Source organism: Cricetulus griseus, chromosome 3, assembly GCF_003668045.3.
Source record: "Cricetulus griseus strain 17A/GY chromosome 3, alternate assembly CriGri-PICRH-1.0, whole genome shotgun sequence".
NCBI classification, from domain to species: domain Eukaryota; kingdom Metazoa; phylum Chordata; class Mammalia; order Rodentia; family Cricetidae; genus Cricetulus; species Cricetulus griseus.
The window spans coordinates 195162891-195188202 of record NC_048596.1 but is presented as its reverse complement, the minus strand read 5'-3'; the positions used below and the strand labels follow the sequence as shown (position 1 = coordinate 195188202).

The 25312-nt window shown below is 43.0% G+C and overlaps 1 protein-coding gene across 1 annotated transcript in view; it reads right to left on the bottom strand.

Moving 5' to 3' along the window:
* Nucleotides 1-25312, bottom strand: part of Cdh13 (cadherin 13) — a 997178-nt gene that overhangs the window by 768219 nt on the left and 203647 nt on the right. Inside the window, 1 exon segment of the mRNA XM_035442709.1 lies at nucleotides 12032-12143. Within this exon segment, the coding sequence (XP_035298600.1) occupies nucleotides 12032-12143 (112 nt within the window).

Sequence of the window (25312 nt, the reverse complement as noted above, 5' to 3'; positions counted from 1 at the left end):
TCATAACTCACACGGCAGCAAAAAGCCCAAACAGAACTGGCATGAGCCTATCCATGCTCTTCACTTAGCCTGGGTCAAGGTAAATATTTGCATGTCTAACTAGTGAAACAACATCCTGTCTCATGACAGGGTGCTGCACCAGACCCCACTCTGAATGGTACAATATTCACCTGAGGTACCCCATGACCCTTTAAAAATCCGAAACACATCAGGACTGGTGTTCAGGAGGAAACACTTCTTAAACAACTTTTAACCTTTAATCCATAGACCAGGAGTGACAGAGGAGGGAAGTCAGGGAAAGAAGAGTATACAGCCCAGAAAAGGAAAGTGCTATTCCACAGAACCCACTGAACAAAGCTGGGAGTGGGGGTTCATGTTTACAACCCAGTGCTGGGGAGGTTGAGGGTGATGAGCCTCAGAATCGCTCAGGCAGCCAGCCTTCTTAACTGTTTCAGGCCAGTGTCAGGTCTTGCCTCAAGAAGCAAGGTGGGCAGCATCCTGAGGAAAGACACCTGAGACTAATCTCTGGCCTCCCCAAGTGTGTGCACACACATGCAAACACTCTCGTCTGCCATACCCCCTCACATAGACTTCCCTTTCAAGACTCACATCCTATGTAGGCTGTACTCCACAGGGGAGAAGTTTTAGAACCTAGCACACGTGGAAACACCAATGTCTTAGGTGGCTGGGGAAGAGAGACCATAAACTTGGTTAAGTAAAAGAATGCTTGAGAACACTTTGGCTGGCAAGTGTTTGCAATGCCTTCCCTCTAGCTCTCTAGCCAGCAAGAACTTTCCATAAAAATGAAGGTGAAGGGACGGACCAAGGGCACTAAGCAGTTATTAGGATGTGTGCGAATTCGTTCCATTACAGGATAATAAGATCCTCAGCCTTCTCAGACTATTTAAAGCCATGCCTAATCTTTCCCAATTTACATCTTGCTGCCTCACTCATTAAGTAGCCTGATCCACGTGGCTCTAATGTCTTCAATTAGGAGATACTCCTGTAAATCCGTATGTTCCTGTATTCCTAAGCCCTTGAAGAAAAGCAGAAACAAAAGAGATTTACGAGAGTTGCAGGACCATGTGAATGAAGACACTCAACAGGTTGAAGAGCCAGGCCAGATGGCAGCACTTAGACTCTGATGTTCTTAATTAAGCAATCTGCTCACCGGCATCGCCAGCAAGAAGCCTGGCATGACAAGATGGCTGTCCTCATCCCCAGCCGCCTAAAACATTTCCACTTCTATGTGTGCTAGGTTCTAAAAAAAATCTTGTGCATGGAGCATAGCCTGCACTCATCCGATGTGAGTCCCAAAAGGGAATCTTAGTGATAAGATGTACCTCATATGTGGGTGGCTCCCTGGCTGGTACCAGTCAGCATAATTTCTCCTTTGGAAATTCAGAATCACCACTTCCCAAGGCCAGAAAGAACACCAAATCTCCTTGGACCCCATGTCAACTTCAGTTATATGAATGCTCCAAATTGGCCCTTTCAGTTGGTCATGAGATGGTTGCTGGAACGCCTGAGAAAGATGGGCTCTGGGTGGCTGAGTTAGAAGAAGAAACAGATAAGGCTGCATCTTGGACATGTCTGAGAGTTATAACAGACACTTCAGAAAACAGAAGAATGATGGGGCATTTGTGACATCATTAAACCACCTAAACCCAGTTTTTCCCAAAGCCAACTCAAACCTGGAAGTTTTTATTGTGGGAGATGGTAACTGCACTGGTTATTTTGAGCTGTCAACTTGTCACAACCTAGAGTCACCTGAAAAGACAGACTTTATGAGGCATTATCTAGATCAGATTGGCATGTGGGGGCATGTCTGTGGGGAACTGTCTTAATTGTTAATTAGCACAGGAAGACCAGGCCAATGTGGGCAGAACTACTCCTTATGCAAGAGGTCCTGAGCAATGTGGATGAGGGAGAAACTGAGAGCCAAGAGAGGTGAATTATTCCCCCTTTGCTTTTTACTCTAGATGTGATGTGACTAGCCTCTTGAGTCTCTGGTGTGACTTCCTTCACAATGATGAACTTGGGACTCTAAGTCAAATACACCCTTTCCTAGCCTAAGTTGCTTTTTGTCAGGGTGTGTGTCATAGCAGAAGAAATGAAACTAAGCCAGTAACTTTGCATGCTCTTGGTAGACCTGTGTAGAGTTAAGGTATCATAGATTACAACCAAACAGCCCTAACATGCCCTTGTTACATGAATGAGGGGCAGAGGTCCAAAGAGCAGACAACCAGGAAGTTGGCTAGAGTGAGCTTCCAGCTCTGTTTCATAGGATCTCCTTCCCCTATCTCCACCCCGCCCCACCCCACCCTGCCCCACCCTGCCTCTCCTCTCCTCTCCTCTCCCGGCTCTGTTCCTACCCTTATCCCACATGCAGGTATTCCCCAATCACATTGCCATCTTCCCCAACAAATTCTGTTCTGAGATGTCTTGTTTTAATCATCACCATCTTTCAACTTCTGAAATGACTCCAGGCCAGCCTGGGCCCCACCACTCCCCTCTTCCATCTGCCTCCTGGTGTGAGCTCTCAGAATTCCAACCTCACCCAGCTCCCACACATGGCCCCTGCTGGTATGCCACCTGAACTGACAATTCAAAGTCTTAGCCACAGATTCCCCCGTCTTTGGCCAGTCATGAGTACATCCACAGGGATGCAAATGCTGAGTTATACGGTAACTGTTTCCTTGTCTAATAACTGTCCAGTATGCTTGCCAAAGGGGCTGCACCTTTCTATTCCCACCAATGGCCTAAGGGCTCTGACATCTCCATAGTCTCATCAACACTCACCATCCCACTACTTTATGTGGGATATGAGGCGGCCTCTTTTAGTTTTGATGTATATATCCTTGACATCTGAACATTACTAACCCAGGCCTTTCACCACCTAACACTGTCCTGTTTCCTTGACCAGGAATAATGACTGCTGCTGTCCATCATAGCAACGACATGTGCTTTATCTAGGGCACATTGCTTGGTTTCCGTTAAAGCTTGCATAGCAATGGTAACTTCATGAAGGTGAACTGAGAGGCCTGTAAGGAGCAAGCAAGAAAAACAAGGAAGACCAAAGAGATGGCAGGGCCCCGGGGAAGGTCTCAGCTACCATTGTTTCAGCACAATTTCTGGAAGGCAGCATTTCAGGGCTTACTATAGACCAGCTGCTATTCAAAGTCCTTTACAAAGATTAACAGCTAATCTTCTGAGCAACCTGTGTGGTGCCTTCCATTACCATATTCTTCTCTCAGAAGGAAAGGGAGGCATAGGGAGGTTTTGTTTTGTTTTTGTTTTTGATTTTTATTTCTGTTTTCTATTTTTCAATGTCAAATAATGGGCTGACCTTAGATTATTTTTAAAACTTTTATAATACCTCTCTCGACTCCCTCTTCCTCCATCTTCCTCTGTCTCCCTCCATCTCCCTCTCCCTCCTGCCATCTCTCTCTGGCTTGGGGTGGATGCACATGGGCCATGGGGAATGTGGTGAGAGGACAACTAGTAGGGATCAATTCCCTCTTTCTACCATGTGGGTTCTAGGGATCAAATTCAAGTCACTGGTTTGGCAACAATCATCTCTACTCACTGAACCATCTTGTTGTCCCTGATCTTGCATATGTGAACACATGCAGCCTGCCTTGGGGTGGGCCTATGATTAGAACCTGGGTCTGCTTAGCAATCAAAGACTTAACAACATAAAATAAAATTACCAATGCTGATGACAAATTTCTTTAATTAAGTACTACAGATCACAGTGAGCTGCCAAAGAGGACACACCCAGAGGAGGCCAGTTTGTTGAAAGGCTAGCAGTGGGATACCTTGGCCTATGAATTTTATTTTGTTTTGCTAATTAGAAAGCATAGGCCAAGAGAGCTTGACCTGCTTCATCTTCTATCATGTGACAAGACCTCATCCTCTGATCCTTTGTGGATTTCCTTTTCTTCAGAGTAAAACTGAGGAACTGTGTCCACTAGACTGATACAGAAGCTTTTCTCCTCATCTCTTCCTTGTGGGGGAATGTGAGTTCATTTACAGTCTCTTAGTTATGAATTCCTATTTGTCATGTAGTTAGTAATAACACATCCATGAGGATCTTGATAAACATTAATTGGCTGATTACAAGGTCTATAAATACACTGATGGGAAGGAGGTAAAGACAGGAAAAGATGCCATTCTTACAGAGTTCTGTTGCAACAAGGAACACTGTTCACATGGAGAGGTCTGTGTCCCACCCAAAAAAACATACTCAATGTTTTAATGATAGACAGATTTGAGTACCACAGAGTAACTTCCCTTGGCATATTGTGACAGCTTAAAACAGAGACAACACTTGAAACTTTGACCTTTCTGGGTTCTACCCACACTGCAGACCAGGTGTCATTCAGTAATCTCGCTCGTCAGTCTATCTCTCTGTAATTAAGTGTAATTTAGAAGTATGGAGGATGGCCATAAAATGGAAGCCTCGGGAGTTCCTTACAGGTTTCTGCTCCCCAGAATAAGAGAGACTAGACAGAGAAAAGCCAGCTCCATCTCAGCAAGGAGCATTTCCCACTGGCCAGGTTAGAAAGTTCACCATTTGTCATCATCCCATTGAAAATGTTACAGCAGAGTCAAAGGGGCCTTTGTCTGGACATTCAGTTCACTGACTGTGTGCTCCCCAAGTTAGGATGCAAAACACCTCTCACACCACTTTTTCATTAATTGCCTTCATTTTTCAAGCTCCGTATTTGATTTATAGTCAATTAAAAACACACTGAAAAGCCATGACTCCTGTGAGTTAAGTACAAATGTGATTAATGCCACACCACTGACTCCCTGGATGACCTGGCAGCTGACCAAGGTTGGTGCTACCGTGGCATGACCAGGCAGCATCTGGGTGAAGGGTACATATGAGGACAGTGGGAAGCCAGGAGCAGAGGGATCATGGGAAACATGTCCTGGCATCAATTCAAAACCAAGAAAAAAGAGTCACTTTTTCTGTATTTTAGAGGAAGACTGAATTTAGCTGTAAATGTTTAAAATAATTGCCGTGGAAGCTTTTTTGTTACCTAAGTTGATGAAAACAACAGGAAAATTGAATGGCAAAATTCCTTTATGTTTTGTTACCAACACCAACCAAAGCAATGAGATTCTAGTCATGGAGGACTGAAAGCAAGTGCCTTAGAATCTTGAGCTCAATCTTTCTTTTTTCTTTTTTTTTTTTTTTAAACAAGAAAGGGGTTCTCTGTGTAGCCCTGGCTGTCCTGGAACTTGCTCTGTAAACCAGGCTGGCTTCCATCTCGCAGAGATCCACCTGCCTCTGCCGCCCGAGTGCTGGAATTCAAAGCATATGCCACCACCAGCAGCTTTGAGTTCAAATCTTGACTCTTGCATAAGAGCCATCAGCTTGAATAAACTGCTTCACCTAACTTCGCCTTAGGCATTCTCATCTGGAAAATGGTTACACGAGAATATCTTTCTTCTAAAGGCTGTTGATAGATTCCAAGGGACTCTTGATAGCTGGGGACCACACACATGGTCAGGTGTCAAAACTATAAACAGTGCATGGATCAGCACGGTCAGCATCCTATGTCTCCAGGTCTGTCTCTAATGTGTTTAACCTGTCACCTTTTCAGAAGTAATCCATCTTCCCTCCAAGCCACATTCTGCATGGCTACAGGGACTGACCTAACTGGGGCTACAAGAGAATGAAAAAAAAAAATAGATGCATCCATACACAGACGGTCTGTGATCCTCTGCTCTCTCTGATGGAGGAACCAAATTTTTACAAGGAAAGTCAGCATGTTTATTTTATATATCTGAAGCAAGTGATGAGGAGAGTTTATTGTATAAAGTGAAGAAGGAGGCACTAGCTAATCTTTCATAAGAATTCTCTGTCAAGGAGCAGTCTCAGACTGTAGTCACCACAGAGGAAGAAGCTGTGATTGGAAGTCCTATATATACTGTCAATATTCACACTTGGACCAGAGTGGGAAGGCTTAACCATCCCACTGAGCCTCACTAAAGGAAGGCTTTGCCACTCCCATGGGGCTGAGGAATTGGGTTCTTGACATGCTGTGCCCTTGGCAACAACTACTGTCACTCCAGACTTGCTTTGTTTCCCTCATCTTCATACTGGTGTGGGGCCCTTTGTGAAGAAATCTCCAAGAATTATCCCTACTGCAGAAGAAAAATTAACACACTGAACTCTGGAAGAATCACAGAAAGCCAAGATCAAAAAGGGATCTCATACCAAACATTGAAGAACAGCCATTTCTCTTAAAGCATGACCCTGAAGGTGTTTAGTGTATTTATCAAAGCATAATTTATCTGAAGATGGAATGGTTTTTCTTTAGTAATAGTCCCATTTCCTTTCTCTCCCTTCCCTATTTTGATGGCAAAACGACCCTTTAAAAGAAAATTCTGGAAAAAAGTAAATGATTCTACTTCTTCATTTCTGTTTTTTCACATCTATGGTTAACAAAAATCATTAAATATCATATTATTAATATATGTTTAAGAAGCAAAGAGTTTCCATGCCCTAGGCAGGACCACTGCTACGATGTTGCTTCATGTTTTCTGGTTTCCAGGGGTGGCCATGATGTATCTCTTATCTTAGATTCCCAGTTTAGAGAGCCAAGGTAAGGATCCTTGGAACTATCTGATGTCTGTGAGTGATAATGAAAACAACAGCAATGATGACAGTGGTGTTAACACCAGCTCCTATGTAAATGCAGATATGCTTTAGGGCAGTGGTTCTCAGCCTGTGGGTCACGACCCCTTTGTGGTGGCATATCAGATATCCTGCATATCAGATATTTACATTATGACTCACAAGAGTAGTAAAATTACAGTTATGAAATATAAGCAAAATAATTTTATGGTCGGGGTCACCAGGACACGAGGAACTGTATCAAAGGGTGCAGGAAGGTTTAGAACCACCGCTCTAAGAAAATTTCCCGTTGTTGCTAGGTTAGTTCTGGCTGTGATTATGCCTGAACTTTTACAGGAATGAGCCCATTTACACTTGGAAGAACTCATTCATGGTTACACAACTAGTGTATGATTGCATGTGTTGTTAATTCATAATCAGCGTGTGCTTAAAGCTATGTGACTTTACCAGAATGTATCCATGGAGCCTATCTCTGTCTCAAACCTCAAGAAGGGGTGAGGAAGACAGACCTCTAAATGGAAAGCACTTTCTGCTAAGAACAGCAGATGCATGCCCTTGCTTTCCTTTCTTAACTGGACCAAATCTTCTCCAGGGACTCTGGTTTCCCCTGAGAAAGTTGCCTCCTCTGTAGTCCATTTTGTCAGGATGTTCGTTTTGTTTTGTTTTAATGGAATAATATCATTTTGTTAGCATCTACACAGTGAAGGCTCCCAGCCTCCCTTGCAGCTATGTTGTCTACATGATCAAGTCTGTTCATGAATCAGAGTTAAATGGCTCACATCACTTTCAATCTGAAATAGTTAAGTCTTGGGTATCATCATACTTTATTACACTCTTTCTTGACCTCTAGCCTGTCTATCAGACTGGAGGGAGAGTCAGATTAATAATGCAACTACACTTCACTGTGGTAATTACTCTCTGTGAATCTTTGTGTTTGGTTTGTGTGTGTACATATTAGGTGGCATAAGCAATATAGGATGAAAATATGAGGAATAATACAGTCCTGGTAATGGCTAGGTGACCAAGTGGGTGTCCATTCTGGACACCAGTTGCTGGACACACCAGCAGAGGAGGCTGGGAGAAATAACAAACTTGGTGTCCCCTAGGGAACTCAATGACCATAGATCTCTGTGGTGTCAGGAGGGTCAGTCTGAGCTGATGTGAATGAGGCAGGATGTTGCACTTGGTAACATGGTGCTTCATGTCCTGGTTATGTATCTAAGCAGCCACACCAATATGCTAACTTCTAACTGTATTTCCTCCTTTCCTTGCACTTCTCAGGGACACTAGGAATAGCCCCTCTTCTCAGCTTGCCTTTTAAGACTTATATGAAACCAAAAAAGTTTTGGCCAAGTTATGATGAGCTAGGGGGCTTTGCATTGTACTCAGAAAGCTACAGTAAAAGAATACTGCTGGGAACATTAGAAGAGAGAGTGGGAATGCCATGTTTTGATCCCAGCAGCTTGTTGAAAATGGCCCTTTAAAGAAGAAAGCAAGGCTAGTTAGCAGTAAGGAGAGTAGAATAAAGAGTTATTTGGATGTGAAGGAAATAAAAGGCTTTAGAACAACTGAAGGGAAGATGTATTGGAGTGAACAGTGAATAAAATATTAGGGAAATAAAAGGAGTGAGGTGACCATTAGTAACGGTTAAAGCAGAAAAAGGCAAGTCACCAGGAAGCAAGGAAGAAGATGAAAAAGGATAAAAGGAAATAGCACTGTCAGAACAAAGAAATCAGGAATCCTGAACAGAATAAACACTCCCCAGAACCCCAGAAAGCAGAGCATGGAAGTGGTTGAATGCAAGCCTTGAATTTGAGCAGAGATGCTCTATCCACCAGGTAAAGTATCTGTGTTGTTAATTCATAGTCAGTGTGAGCTTAAAGGTAACTTTAAGTAACTTTGTAAAATGCTACAATGTGCAGTCGATGAATTGATTATGCTGTAACTCTGCCTTTGTAACATAAAAATTCACAAGGACTTGTAACCAAACTTCTTTAATTTTTAGGACACTTTTATCTGCCCCCCCCCGTGTGTGTGTGTGTGTGTGTGTGTGTGTGTGTGTGTGTGTGTGTGTGTGTGTGTGTGTGTGTGTACCCATGGCACAGAAAATGTAGTAAGTTTCCTCCTTCCACTACATGGGTCTTGGCAGCAGGTGTCTTTACCTACTGGGTAATCATGCTGGCCCATAACCAAATTTCCTAAATATGACAAAGAAAGAAATCATACAAAGTGCATACATCATGAACAGGTCCAGGATCATATCACTCATCTACTTTTTCTTAATCTCCAGCTCCCATACGACATCAGCTTCTATTTCCACATCACTACACTATCTCAAATAATTTTATTTATCTATAATATGTAAATTCAAGTATCCAAGCTTTTCTTTTCTTTTTTAACTTTCTGGCTCTGTTTGATTCCCCCCCCCATTTATCAACCAGGTTTTAGTATGTGTCAGCACATATACCTGTCAAAATTGCTTCTTTACAGTTTCTCAGGGATAAAAGGGTTTGTGCTGAATCTTTTAAGATGCACAGAGGAGTTGGAGAGATGGTTTAGGGGTTAAGAGCACACTGTGCTCCTCCAGGAGACCTGAGTTTGGTTCCAAGTAACCATGTCAGGTGGCTCATAAGTGCCTCTCTCTCAGGATTAGTTCTCAACCTGTGTGTCATGACCTCTTGGGGGGGGGGGGGTCAAGTGACCCTTTCCCAGGGATCATGTAAGACTATCACAAGACACAGATATTCACATTACAATTCACAACAGTAGCAAAATTACAGTTATGCAGTAGCAACAAAAAGAATTGTGTGGTTGGGGGTCACTGCAGCATGAGGGACTATATTAAAGGATCATAGCATTAGGAAGGTTGAGAATCACTGCTCCAGGGAATATGGTATCCTTTTCTGGCCTCGGTAAGCACCTCACTCAGTTGGGCATAGCCACTCACATGCACACACACACACACACACACACACACACACACACACACACATAAATTAATTAAAAATAAATCTTTAAAATTGTACAGAAAAAAACTGGTAAGGAGTAAGAAGAAGAGAGAGTTGGGGTGGTAGAGAAGAAGTGGCTTAAAAAATCCTGGAAACATCCATTTTATACTTAAGGCTTCGACTTCCTCATTATGAGTGGAATAGATCGGGCATTTCTCCTCTTAGAGACTCAGGTTGTTCGAAACAGTTTTCAACAGGCATTCTCTAGACTCCACAACCTTTCCTCCCCAGCCAGACAGTTAACCTCATCCACAGGCTATCCTCAGAACAAACTCCATTCCTTGTAGCCTTGAGAGGAACTTGCAAGCACCTAACCAGCGCTGCTCTTTGTGTCTTAGTAACAGACATGGACAAGCAATTTCACTAGAGGGGATAATCAGATTTTGCTGACCCAACACCTCACACACAAACACAACATTTTAAATTGGGATTGATTCCCATATCACTGGATTTCCCTGAGTGTGTTGTCATAGATAATAAGGCTGCTCTCATTTAGCATTTAACAGCTTATGCTAGAGCAAGGGCCATAACAAAGTTAATTACTTAGGGGATTAAGACCACACACACAGAGACATACACACACCCCTCTGATATTGGGATGTACAGTATGGTGCAGTTTAAATTAAAAAGACCCTCTAAACTCTGATGGTTTCCAGCATCTTGGTGGTGAATTGAAAGCTGTTTGATGTCATGAAGATTATAGAAGCAATCACATTTATGGGCCCACTTTGCATACCAGCTCTATTAATTTCCATACTGAGGGTGGCTTTGTATTTCCCAACATGTTAACATCGATGCCATTTGGGGTAGTCACTTGGAACAAACAAACAAACAAACAAACAAACAAAAACATAAAGGAAAGCAAGAGACAGAGACAGGCAGGCAGACAGGCACAAAAATGAGAAAAGGGAAAAGTCAGAATGTTTGCCATCAATCAAAGTTTTACTTGAAATATGTTGATTCATTATCAGTGCATACATCAAAGGGTAAATGAGTTTTCCCAATGGCCTGACCCCAGAGTCATGCTCAGAAATATGGTTACTAGGAAGCTGTATCTTGGGATTTGCTTCTTGTGCAGGTCTTGAACCTCATCATTAGACTCTGGTTGTTCAAATGATCTCTTGTTCCAGGGTGTTCCCAGCCTTGGAGACCCCAACGTTCACCATCCTAACTTCATGGCTGTACTCATTTAAACCCTTGTAACACGTACCAGCCTCCTAGAATATTCTGATCAGTTAAGCTGTTTTCTGTACATATATCATCCAACTACCACTGAAATTAAGGAATGGGGCTGGCACAAAAGGCCACCCTGAGTCCATAAGAGCAAATACATATGCAACCACCTTCTTTATAGGTGGCTTTGAGCACCTGACCAAATCAGGTCACTGCTTGCATATCTATTATCCTCAAATATCAAAGAATGGGGATCTGGAGACTTGGCTCAACAGTAAAGAGTACCTACTGCTCTTGCAGAGGACCAGAGTTCAGTCTCCAGCATCCACACAGGCAGCACACAACCTATGAAACTCCATTCCAGGAGATCGAACGCCTCTTTCTTGCCCTTTCAGGCAACTGTACTCATGGGCACACACTCGAATACACAAATACAGCCACATGATTAAAGATAAAATAAATCTTTTAAAATGTTAAAAGAATGGTGCTCAAAAAAACTATAATTAATTGGATATGTCTACACCAATTTCAAACTCCGCGGTGTAAAAACAGCTTGATAGGCATTTGTCTCCAGGCTTTTGTTCTCTTAAAGGTAAAGTGATATAATATTGGTGTTAAGCACAGTGAAGGATCGTAACCAGATCTGAGAGACACACATTTTCAGGAAATCAGTTGGAATTCAGGGGATTTGAGTTTAATCCACAGAAACAGCAAAAAAGGTTTAATTCTTTTTCAAGACCATCTTATCAGCTTTGAGAATGAGAGCTCTGATTCCTCTGTCTACAGATTCCCAGCTGCCAATATCCTGCCCTCGCCATTATTTTGACCTAATGCTACACATGAGAAACAGCAGGTAGAACAGCAATCTATAAGAAGGCAATGATTTTACTCTTGGGTCTGCCCCTTGAAAATAGATTTCATTCCCTCCACATAGCACAGTCACCCTGGAGGCTGGCAGTTCCCCTTCTTGGGTGTGAGGCAGAAGGGCTCATTGAAGATAAAATACTGAGAAGAGACACATGTCATGAGTTACTCCACAAGTTGGAAAGCCGTCATTTGGGAGCATCCACCCAGGCCCAAGCAGTGACATAAGAAATGTGATCAGAAAACATGAGGAAATCCCACATCCTGTGGCACATTACAAACATCAGGGAAGTCCACATGAGTGGCTCCAAGGCATCTTGGAATGGCTTACAGTTTAGAACAGGCTGGTCCTCGATGAATTCAGCCGGCTGCTGAATGTGAAGCACTTTCTGCTGGAATCCAGGAGTGCAGTCCAAATCGTCTGCAGATGTTACCAGGAGCACCTGAAAAAAGGAAACAATCAATATTTCAACAGCAGCTAGCATGTTTGCCCTGCTTTTTTCTTCCTTTGCACCAAATCTTCAACTTTTAGAAATGAGCTGAGGTTTTAATTTCATTTCCCCAAACGAAGAGGTAAGCTGATGCACCTCTCCTGGCTGCCAACAGCTCATTTTTGGCAATGAGATTTTATTTTTTGGAAGATGCAAAACTAGAAACAGGTGCTGCAACTTCCATTAAGTTGATGTTAAAGAAATAATGTCCTAAGAGTTTTACACCTGCTAAGAATCACACTATGGTTGCCATGTGTGAAATTTCATTACAAAAACTGTCAATTTCCAGTGACGCCTGAGTTAAAACCAGCTTCATGTTCACATATGCTAAGGAACAATGTCATCTCCAAAAAGGAGGAAAAAGAAAACAGAACTTTCCTTCTGGAGTTACTTCTAAAAGTATTCCAAGGTCTGTTGGACCTTCTTCTTGGTCTACCATAGTGTCAATGAGCCACAGGTGGCCACTGAACACCAGCAATGTAGCTGACCCCAAACTGAGACATTGTTGGGTATAATATTTTCAACTTGACCCAAATTATATTTACCATGGTAGGGGTGGCATCACCCACAGTGGGCTGTAAGACACTGTCTTTATTGATGAATGTGACAGGGCTCAGCACACTGTGAGTGGCAGGTGACCCTGACTTAGCAAATCATAAGGAGAAAGCCAGTGAGCAGCATCCATTCTTCTACTGCTCCTTCCCTGCTTCTGTTTGAGTTTTTGCCTTGGCTTTCTCGATGATGAACCATGATCTGAATATATAAGACAGAGAAACCCGTTCCTTCCCAAGTTGCTTTTGGTCATGGTGCTTATTAAGCCACATACGCATTGAAATGATAATATTTTATATATGGTGTGAAATAAAAATGGCTGTTACAATTAATTACAACAGTTCTTTTTTCACTTTTGCCAATTTGGCAAAAATATAAAATGTACAATTCGTTCCAAGGCCTCACTTTTGTCCTTGGGATTTCCCCTCATCCATCATTCAAAACAAACAAAAATAAAACCTGGCTATCCCATCATAAAGTACTTTTCTCCAAGCATGACCTGGCCGTTGCTCTTTTGAAAACAGAACAGCTAAAATGATTACGCATAAGAGACACTTAGGAGATTGGGCCCACCAACATTCTGAGGTATGGAGTGGGTACCAGGCAGAGTTACAAGGCTTATAAAGTAACACACTAGGAGGCTCACACAGTACATGAAGTCTCTCATCCAGGACGATGTGTAACCATACTAAGAAGGGTGAGGTATTAACCATTGCTAAGAAGGGTTAATGGATTAACCATTGCTAAGAAGGGCGAGGATCTTCTTGGGGTGTCAAATGCTCCTCTGAGTAGTCCCAATTATTCTCACTGGCTCATCAAGCCAGCCTTGGGTTGACTCTGAGTGACCCATGTGGGGTGAGCAGGCATTTGTTCATACCTCCCCAGAAGTCACTTACATGCTCGGGGATGTGAAAGCACTTGATGCTCTCTGGAGCAAGGTCTAACTTACATAAAAATGGACTCGAGATCTACAAGCAGAGACTCTCATCTCCAGGAAGAGGGGCCTGGCCTGGGGCTCACCTGGGTACACCCAGCCTCTACCTCACATGCCCATACAGGCCTGCTTCTTAGTCTTCAAAAGCAAAACCAAGGGGTTTGAGCCCTTATCACTCGGCAAGTCCTGAGTTAAGCTCACCCTGAGCATGATCTGGGATAGTCTCCTCAGTAGCCTCATGATGCACAGGGAATGTATATTTTGCAGAAGGCCTAAACTTTTAGGAAGCAAATTAACTATGCCCAAGATCTACACATGGTTGGGTGGAGTCAGAACCTGAATCTAAGTTTAATGTCCTCTGGAAAGAGCCTTGCTCACTTCCAACCCTCAGACCTTTTCTCCGGACTATAGACTGCATAGACCCCTTTGGAGGTTGCATATTAGATACACTGCACGTCATATATCTCCATTATGATTTATTATAGCAGCAAAATTACAGTTATGAAGTAGCAACAAAAATAATTTTATGGTGGTACCCAGAGTGGGGGTGGGGTCACCACAACACAAGATGCTGTATTAAAGAGTCTCAGCATTAGGGGGGTTGAAAACCACTGCTCTAGAGACTGCTTTGTTTTAATTTTCTAAGCTAGCTCTCCAAAAAGTATAAAAGACTTCTCTAATCTGAACTGAAATCACCATCATCGAATCCTCAGAAGTATAACATCCTTAGGAGCAGCCTTTCTGTGATGGCAGAGGAGGGGAATTAGTTTAAACACGCAGCCCACTGTCCTTCAAGATGGCTGGAAGGTGTGTGATCGGCCTCCCAGTTTCCACCTGCAATAGCACTCCAGTTGTGCACCACAGTGGGTATGTGGCTTGATAACTCAGTTTTCACTTGCTACCTTCTGTCCTTGGCTGTTTTCCCCACTCCTACCCGTCTTCATATGAGAACAGCACTCCAAAGATTTGCACTCAAAACTTTGTCTCCGCACTTGCTCCTAAAGAAACCGAACTCTGAAACCAGATGTTGAATTCTTAACCAGGGCACATCAGCAGTGAAGAAAGCGCATTATCTTTTCTGCCAGCAAACTCCAAACAATATACCAAAAGGTGGCTGCTGAGGAGCAGGGGCGCCACTTTGAATGCCAGCCTTCTGGGAAGCACTGAACCCCAAGGAATAGGGGCAAGAATCAATCTCAGGAGGTTGATGGTGTGACCAGGCTGAGCCACTTCAGAGGAGCGAAGGGTGGAGAAGTCACCACCCTGCCTGACATCATCCTTCTCAAATCAGAGTGGGAGGGAGGACAGTAGCTCAGTGTCTTGTGGGTCTGCCTGTAAGAATCTCTGTATTTGTAGACCAGGCTCTAGCTTGATGCCTTCTCAAGCCCTCATAGAGATGACATCCTAAGTGGCACATTTGCAGAATGCAGACTTGGAGTTCAGAATAATTTGCCAGCATTGTTGCAAGCAGAAAATCTATAACCCTCTAATGGTAATTCAGTTAAGCAGAAACGGGCAAAGGTCACACCTTGTGCCTGCGATTATACGTTAACCTCCTAATTGGCTAATTCTGCTCTTAAATCCCAGATCAGTCAACCAGTCACCCAAGACATATTGAGGAAGACACAATTTCCCTAGGGACACTGAGCTAGTCTTCCAGGAGGGAGAAATCCTAGTTATATCAAGGAACAGTAATTTCTGCCTGAGTCTCCATGTTGTCTATGCTCAGTCCTTGTCCTGATTTCTTGACAGTGTCTGTTCAGGATTCTTCTAGAATTCTAAAAGAAAAATCAACCTTCTGCAGCTGCTAACTCCTAAGAAGTTGGAGCAATGGTAAACCTTCCAAAGGCATAGTTTCATCTTTGTGAATTGGGGGGTAGGTTTATCTAACAATCAAAAATTAAATACCTTGTATCCTACGTAGGATCTCTATTCCTATTATGAAACATTATTACCAAAAGCAACTAGGGGATGAAAAAAATGCATTTGGCTTACACTTTCAAATCACTGTCATCACTGAAGGAAGTCAGGGAAGGAACTCAATCAGGGCAGGAACCTGGAAGCAGGAGCTAAGACAGAAGCCATGGAAGGGTGCTGCTTACTGGCTTGCTCCTCATGGGGCTTGCTCAACCTGGTTTCTTATACAACCAAGGACTACTTGCCCAGGGGTTCCCCTACACATAATGGGGTGGACCATCTCCCACCAACTACTAATTAAGAAAATGCCCTCCAAGCTTGCCTACAGCCCAATCTTATGTAGGCATTTTTTCAGTTGAGGCTCCTTCCTTTCCAGTGACTCCCCTGTGTCAAGTGAACAGAAAACTAGCCAGTGCAGCTTGTAAAATAAATTGGCCCCTGCTATGCAAAGGAGGTAAAAGTGTCCCATCAGGCATTCCTTCTGTCTTTTCTTCCAGGTATTATTTGAAGTCTTGGCATACATTAGACTCTGTCACACCTGGTCTGGGGTATTACTTTGTTGTCTATGGCTGTGATAAGACACTGATTACAAGCAAGTTGGGAGAGGAAATGATTTATTTATTTGGCTTATAGGTTGTAGTTCCTCATTTAGGGAAGCCAACACAGGAACTCAAGGCAGGAACTGAAGCAGAGACCATGAAGAAACACAGCTTGCTTCCCATGATTTACTCAGTCTGCTGTCTTAAACAGCTCTGGACTACCAGCCCAGGGCTGGCACTGCCCACAATGGGCTGCCCCGTATCAATGATTAATCAAGAAAATACCCTACACACACACAGCCATGCTCACAGAACAATCTGATGAAGGCAATCCCTCAGTTGAGGTTCTCTTTTCCCAGGTAACTCTAGTTTGTGCCAAACTGACAAACATAAACCAGCCCAGCCAGGGACTTCTAGGGAAGCATTGCAGTGTAGCCGTCCAGACTGTGGTCACCAGGGCCATTTTCCTTGTTCAAATTTGGTTTGCCTTTCACTGATAGATTTGGTGTGCTTTGTAGATGCCACGAACCTCTGTTTTCTCATCTAGGAAACATGAGGAGAGAGATGTGTGTGGACTCAATGAGATGATTCATAGAATGTAATTAGAAAAGCAACACCCAGGAGAGGGGGTCGATAGATGTTAACTGTAGCAGTATTATGGTCCAGAGAAGGAGAAAGGCATTAGCAAATCCTCATTTAAATAATTGACTAAAATGAAAATCCAAGTTGAAAGGAAAGCATGACATCCTTTGGGACTATTTCAAAGCTGGGCAGAGGAGGGTCTAACCTCATCTAGGGGCTTCAACAAAATCCATACCCTGAAGAGGAACCATTCTGCTTTAAACTTGGGACTAAAAGAGGTGGAGTAAACGGAGACTAATGGACACTCATCTATTCTTTTTTCCATGTACATGTGAGATCTATGTATGCATATATGCATGTTTGCACGTGTATGGGCACATACGTGTACCTGTACATGTGATGGCCTGGGCTTGATGTTGAGTGTCTTTCCCAGTTGCTCTCCACCTCATATGATGAGGCTGAATCTCTCACTAGGATCCAGAGCTCACTAACTCTAGTCAGTCTCACTTGCTCCAAGGATACCTGCAGGGCTCCCCCTCCTGTGTGCTAGGATTACCGGTGGCCATAACACCCACCTGGGTTTTATGTGGGATCTGGGATCTGAACTGTGGTCTCCATTCTTGAACAACAAGTGCTCAGCCTTTCTGCATCAGGATTCAATGTCACTGGTACAAAGATCCTACCTGGACAGACTGTTCCCCACACACTAAGGAGCTTTGCCAGGCAGAACCTGCGAGCACTTCCCATGTATCATTGCTACCGTGACAATAACGGTCTTTCCGATACGGTTCATGTGCTCATTTATGCATTAGCACTCGCTGCACATAAACAATAGGTGCAGATGCATCACTGTGAGCATGGCAACTATCGAGGTTTATAATCACCAAAGGATACCCATTATTTGAAAATTACCATCAGTTGGCTCTGGAAGCAGATTCATGTCCTGAAAAGACAATAACCATGGGTCTGAGCTACAGGGTTCAGTACAAATCCCAGCTCCATCGCTGGAGTCACACTGGGTGAGTCACCTGTGTCTCAGTTTTCCCAGATGGAAAATGGGGGGAAGGATGATCTGTGGCAGGTTATTCTGAAGACTGAGCAAGGAGATGGTTGCAGAGGGGATTGCCACACATGGATTGCTCACACATCTTCATTGTTATCTCTGCGTGTTGTAGTTAAATGAATGCATATAATTTGCTGCTGTTCCCAGGGCAGTCAGGAACAGATGTCATTAAAATACTACTTGTCACTATTATAAAACTACCCAGTGGATGATAGCTCAGACCTGTGCAAAGGGGAGCTGCAGGAACATGCATGCAAAAGTAAAACAGAACATGCACGGATCAGGGTCCTGCAGTGATAGCCCCTATACCTGCTCTGGCTGAGCAAGGAAAACTACTTTTGTAAAAGGACCAAGTATTCTTTAAGGTGGCAGCAGCTCAGAGCTCTCATCCTTCCTCCAAGATTCCCTGCCCTGAATTCATTACCAGAACCAAGAGCAGGTCATCAGGCCATCTTCTTCACACCTGACTTGCCTTGGGGCTTCCTTCTCCCCACAGCGCAAACATTTTCTCTTTGAAAAAAAGGTTGGGTATATTTATCCTGACAGGTGCTGTTTCAAGAGCCTAGCCAATCCTGAAGCCTCCTTCCTGAGAAAAGAGTATCCCCACTCTTCTCTCTCTTCATGTTGTGGTTTGTGATGCTCCATCTTAATTGTCAGCTTGATGGGGATTTAGAATCACCATGGAAATAGTCTCTGCACAGATCTAAGAAGGATTATATAGAGTAGATTAATTGAGATGGGAAGAACCACCCTAAATATAGGTGGTACTATTCCATGGGCTGCGGTTCCAGGCAAAGGGGTGGGGGAAGCAAGCTGAGTACCTGCATTCATCTCTCTGCGTCCTGACTACAGATGCAATGTGACCAGCTGCCTCACACTCCTGCTGCCAAGACTTCCCCACCAAGATGGACTGTGTAACCTTGAACTGTGAGCAAAAACATACCCTCCTCCCTTGAGTTGCTTATGCCAGTTATTTGGTCAGCAGATGTGACTAGAAGAGATAGAATGTCGTGTGTCATGAAGAAAAATCATCATGTTGCACAGAGAGGACTTCCCAGGGCTGCCCCTATGGCACCAAATCACTATGCCTAACTCCCACCCTTCCCAGACCCCTGGCACTCTCCCCTGGGCTTCCAAGTAGCTAAATTGCCCACATGCACTGTAGACTTAGAGACTGACTCTGAAGCCAAGAGCTTTCCTTGATTCGAGTCTCTGGACACTTGTCATAAAGGTACTCACACCTTGTGCTGCTGGCTCCATTGCAATAATTCTGAACAGAAATAAATGGCTAACACAATGAGCATAGATGGATTGTCACCACTTGAGCCTGGACACTGAAATGTCCCATATGCTCCCTTCCTCCTTCAATGAAACCCAGAGGAAGAACTCTATGATGTCAGTATGGTCCAATAGAAAGCACTGACTTAAGTCCCTGTGCAGAACACAGACAACTGGCAAGAGGCAGCCACATCACCATGGGCCAGTTCACTGAGGTCTGTGGGTATCTGTTCCAGAGCTAGCCTGGTTGGTGATATAATGAACAGGCACAGAGAGCATCCATGCCCTGTGTTCTGTAGACTTCTCCCAGTGGCCAGTGAGAAATAGCAAGACAGAAAGAATCAGATTAACACAGCGTGTCCAGAGCAGCATAAATACAAAGAAAACTCCCTGCTGCAAATAATGATCTCATGGGCTGTGGACAGCCTCAGATCTCATCTTCCCTTAAGCCAGTTCCAGATATTATTCTTCCAGACAAAGCTGTTCATGTCTCCAGTGCTATTTTCCTAGTAGTGACTAACTCAGTGTTTGCTATTAGCCAGGATGGACAGGTGCTTTCTCCTTGTCACAAAGCACCCCGGGTTAGCTCCTGTCAGAGTAGCTCTGCTGCAACCAGTTTGGAGGGGCTTAGGCTAGCGGGTAAGAAAGACAACTCTCTCTGTCTCTAACTTGCAGGACGCAGAAATGCTAAAGCACTGTATTTTGATTGAGTCTTTATCCCGCCAAACACCAAAAGCCCAGACGCCTAAAAGGATTTATACAGGCCCACTATCCAAGGACAGCCTAGGAAGACAGCATTCCCAAGACTCTTGTGCACACACTCACACACATACACAGGCACAGGCAGGCACTCCTAAGCTCCTATTATTGACACTCTGCTGGAGTCCAACTTCCTGGAAACATTCTTGGTGTTTTAAAGCTGCAGGAGCACAAGTAGCTGCTACCTTCCTAGCTGTTAAGGTAACAGATATTTAGAAATGATGTTGTTCCTGTGGAGACAAGCCAGAGTGTGTGCTTCTTGTCCCTTGGCAAGTCCTGTGGCTGTTTCTGTACACAATTTGAAACCAACACCCTGGACCTCATTTCAGATTAAATGAGACGGTGTGGGCCACTTTCCCTCAAGTTATAATAAAGGGAGTTAACTGTATGAATCTGGAAAAGAATGAGACCAAAGGCTGAACTAAGGCATGTCTGTGTTGTGAGATATTTGTACACTGTGTGAAGATGAATCGCTGTGATTGATGTAATAAAAAGCTGAACAGCAAATAGCTAGGCAAGAGAGACTAGGCAGGACTTCCAGGCAAAGAGAGAGAAACTGGGAGAAGCAATCTAGGCATTCGATTTGGCCAGCAGACTTGGAGCAAGTGGGATGTGCCATCCTAAAAAGAGGTAACCCAGCCACGTGGCAGAATGTAAATTTTTTTTAAAAAAGGATTAATTAAGTTATAAGAGCTATTTGGCAAAAAGCCTAAGCTAAGGCCAAACTTTCATAATTAATAATAAGTCTCTGGATCATTCTTTGCAGGCTGGCAGTCCAAAGATAGTCTGATAAAAAACGTCTGCCTTCTGGCCCTGAGGCCATTTTTGTGGCTTTTAACAAACGGGTCATCTGTCCATGTTGTCTTTGGAAGAGGCAACATAGTATTTGTGGTATTCAGTTGCTGAGAAACTTCAATGAAACAATACACAGGGAATAGAAAAAAATGAGAGACCCCCTTAAATGTTACCATCCTAGCCCCTGTACTCTGAGAATATGTTGTGTTATGTATCTCACAGAAGGATCCAGTCTGAAAAGCAGTTGACTTTCAAACAATATGGTTACCTTAGAAGATGTGGAAGGATCCAGAACAAACTCAAGGATCTTTGAAAATAGGAGAGCCAAATCAATAGGCCTGGTTGTGGATGTGAAGGCAGAGGGACTGTAGCAGCACGGAAGATGGGAAACATGCAGCAGGCAGGAGGAGCTTGCACAGAGCTGGGAAATGAAATGACACAGAGGAGTCTCTCCAGAAAGAAGGGGGCAACACCCACACCAGCAGTAATTGCCCTCAGTGCTTCTCTCCTGAGCACTGAAGGACATGGGCACATTCCTCCCTTTCCTGTCTGCTCCTGTGCTTCAGGGGACTGAGTTCCTGTTTCATTGGTCCCTCTGGACTATTCTTTTTTTCTCTTGAGACAGGGTCTCTGTGAGCCTCAAACTCTTGGAACCAAGGGTGACCTAAACTTCTGATCCCAAGCCTCCACCTCCTGAGGGATGGGTCTAAACTGTGTACCACAACGTTCAGTTTTATATGATCTAACAAAACTACATTCCCACAATTTTCAGTTTTCATATTTATGTATTGTTTGTTTGTTTCTCAGTGCTGGGGATTGATGCTAGGGACTCTTGGAAGCTATTTTAAGTCCTCTACTCCTGAGTTAGCTTTAGTCCTTAGTCAAATTTCAAAAATTTTTATTATCTGCTAATTTCTGGGTCAGAGGCTACTAGAGAATGAGAAATGGACAAAGCCTTTAATAAACATCCGGGAGGAAAGGAAGACATACATCATTAATCTAGTGTAATAAATCTTTAGGGAAATAGCAAGTAGTTGAAGGTAAAGACACTTGAGCTAAGACAATATAGGTTCTAATCCCAGTTTTCCACTTAGTTGCTGCATGACCCTAAGACAAGCTGCATTCTGCTCCTCTGTGCCTCCATTTCTTCATTTACATAGTAAACTACTTGTTTAGATTGAGAGGCCCATGGATAAGAAGGTTTAGGACAGAGATTGGCTTCCTGCATCTGCTCCAGGAAACCATGGCTAATATTTGTATTAATCTATGCAGCATGTACAACATGCAATGGAAACGTGGGAGAAGGAATAACACACTTCTCAGGTGAGAGATGAGGCTTGGATCACATCACTGATAGGACCATATTGGAAAAAATGATTTGAAATTTTTCAAGTGGCAAGCTGTGAGAAAGAATACTCCATGCCAGAGGTTTGGTAAATGCAAATACTACACTGCTAGTTCAAGAGATGGGAGCCTATCCAGTGGGAACAACAAGCCATGGGGTTGTTTTCAAGATTATTTGAAATTGTTTAGTTGTCTCAAAATGGGATTGGATTGATGAGGCTTGTCTGCCTCAAACCCAGCCAGAAGCAATTCAGTGAAATCAGTTTTTGTTTAAAAAAGAATTAACTCTTTCTGTTTAAGGCTTCAATATTAATCAAGCAAGCTCACATGCAAAACTCAACAGGGAAATAAACACCTATAAGAATGCTCCTTAGTGCATTTAAAGAAAAACTGTACCTGCCTGGTGTGGCTTAGAAACCATGTCATTATTGTCTCCAGTGGATCCACAGGCTGTAAGCACTGGGACAACTTGTTCTCTTTTCTTTCTAGCTCAGCCACTAACATCCTTGGCTCAAGGTGTCCCTCCTCCATCTTGGAAGCCATCAGGAGACTGTCTCAGTCATTCCTGTTTTTCCTTCTTTATATCAACATTGGCTTCCTGCATCCCATTGCTAGATCCCCTGATGAAGGCGGTTGTGGTTAATCTTACTTCTCTGGGTCACCCAGATGATGTTCACACACTCTGTGAACTAGGATACAAAGATGTATGGGGCTGTTAGTTAGCCTAAAATATATGTGCAGGAAGGCAAAGTTCTACAAAGAGATCTGTACAAGTCCAAAGTGTCCATGATGATAAGTATCAGCAACTGGACAATACCTACAATCAAATTTGGGTATGTCTGTGAGTACAAGCATACAAGCTGCTCTCTCTCTCTGTCTGTCTCTGTCTCTGTCTCTGTCTCTCTCTCTCTCTCTCTCTCTCTCTCTCTCTCTCTCTCTCTCCCTTACCTCATCTATCCAACCCATTCCCCTCATTTCCACCTCTCTCTTACCCCTCTCTCTCCTCCCCCTTTCCCTGTCCTCTCTGCTCTTTGATTGTGGATACAATATAACCAGGAGCTTCAGGGACACCACCTCCCATGAGGACCTGTGAGGCAAAATAACCCCCCCTCCATTAAATTGGTTTGTCAGCTATTTTATTGAAACAACAAGACAATTAAGAAAATGCCTTCCTCGATTCCTCCCATTCCCAACAATATTTACTGTTGAGATCAGGGAAATCTACAGAAGACTGCGATGTTGTGAAAAGACACATACCCAGAACCAATGTTTTGTCAATTTAACAACCAGACTCTGACCTTTTCTTGCTTAGAAATAATTATTGTTCCTCCTTGGCCTTGCTGTAAAGTGGAACATTTTATTCTAACTGTGTGACGGGCCACACTTTCTTCTCTGCCAGACATTAGACAAGATGTCAGATCTGTCAACACACAGGCAGGTTTTTATTAATTATCTTTCAGAGGCAAAGTCCTTTTGGTGATTTTTTTTTCACACAAGAAAAATTCTTCTATTGAACTAAATGTCTATCTTATTAAATTGTTGTTTTATTTCCCCCTCCAAAGGGTCTCATTCGAGAAAGTTCCAGAAAAGAAAGAACAAAACCAGGCAAAAATGGCACCTAAGGCAAGAAATCTATTTAGTTCCAGCATGCACAACTCCCCCAGTTTTGAGGGGAAAAATAAATCTGCATTTCTCTCTTTAAAATCTGACTGCATCTTGTTATGTTAAAAAATTACTCTAGATCAGAAGGCAATGCAAGGGCTGCTCTTTAGATGCCAATTATTCATATTCTGATGGATTCATTCAATGATATAATATTCATTGGGTTCCTGCTCTATATTAGTGCTAAGATTAATATAAATCAGTAAGACAGGGTCCATAACTCTAAGGAACAGCAGTAGTAACAAGAATGGCTGGTATATACATATTTACTTTTAGTGATGTCGGGGAGGTGTCAGGGTATGGACGAGGAAGGACATACGGATATGGGGTTGGGGGTGAAGATGGTTATGGAAGCCCTGTCTTAAACCACATCAATATGGCTGATTTTGCTCATGGGCTCTTCTGTTTTAAACAAAAGATATCTACTAAGAAGGACCACACATTGGCTCTTCAGAGCAATGACTGAGCACCAACCAGAAGGATTCAGGTATCTCAAAACAACTCCTTGAGTTCTCTATCAAATTTACTTTTGTTTAAAGTGAGAATTTTTGAAAAGATAAGAAGTAAAAAATTTCATTTGAAGCTAGATCTCCTGGACTGGAACTTGCAATGTAGACCAGACTGGCCCTTAGCTCATAGAGATGTCCCTGCCTCTGCCTCCCAAGTGCTGAGATTAAAGGCATGAGCCACCATGACCGGTTTTCTAGCCCTTCATTCCAGCTCTGTGGGAGGTTGAGATATTAAGATTGCAAGTTTAAGGCCAGCTTGAGAATCTTAGTGAAACACTGTCTCAACAGAAAGAACGAAAGAAAGAAAGAAAGAAAGAAAGAAAGAAAGAAAGAAAGAAAGAAAGAAAGAAAGGGAAAGGAAAGGAAAGGAAGGAAAGGAAAGAAAGAAAGGGAGAAAACATGGGCTTGGGATGTAGCTCCATGATAGAGTAACTGACTAGCATGCATGAGGTTCCAGGTTCAATCTCTAGTACCATAATATACATAAATCAATTAATTAATTTGATGTCTGCAACTTTTTCCTCTTTTATATTTCAAGAATAGGAACTAAGATTTCAATATAATATTTAAATAAAATGTAAATTAGACTCAGATTTCAAGAAAGCAGCAGAGGAGGTCTCTAGGAGAGAGTTGCCCAGGGGAATCCTGGTAATTGTTTAAATCAACTTTCCAAGAAAGAAAAGCCTCTGCTCATGTACCTGCCCATTTCCATGGTGCAAATGCTATAGTTGTGTGAAAAAGGAGGGTCACAGGGTTACTTTACAGTTTATTAGTAAGCAAAATCAGTGCACAAATATCACAAGACAAATGGGATTCTGAATGGAGCCACAGCTGCTGAATTCGCCACTCGTTCCTGCTCCAAAAAAAAGAGCCCATGCCTCTCTCCACCCTACCATTTCATTTGGTCATGTCCATTCCCAATGAAATCACCACCCCTTAGAACACCCCCTTCCCCCAAGAAACACTCCTCTCTACCTGCTAGCCGATGTGGACCAGTGACAGAAATTCCTTAATATTTTCCCCCTTTTTGTCTAATTGAGAAGAAAAGATTCTAATCCTAACATAGTAACACTGTATATAAGAATAATTATTAGCAAGTATTATCCAGATAGAAAGGAAAAGTAATAGCTTTAATAAAAACAAAACCACATACAACAAGAACAATTATTAAGTAAGAAATACATTCT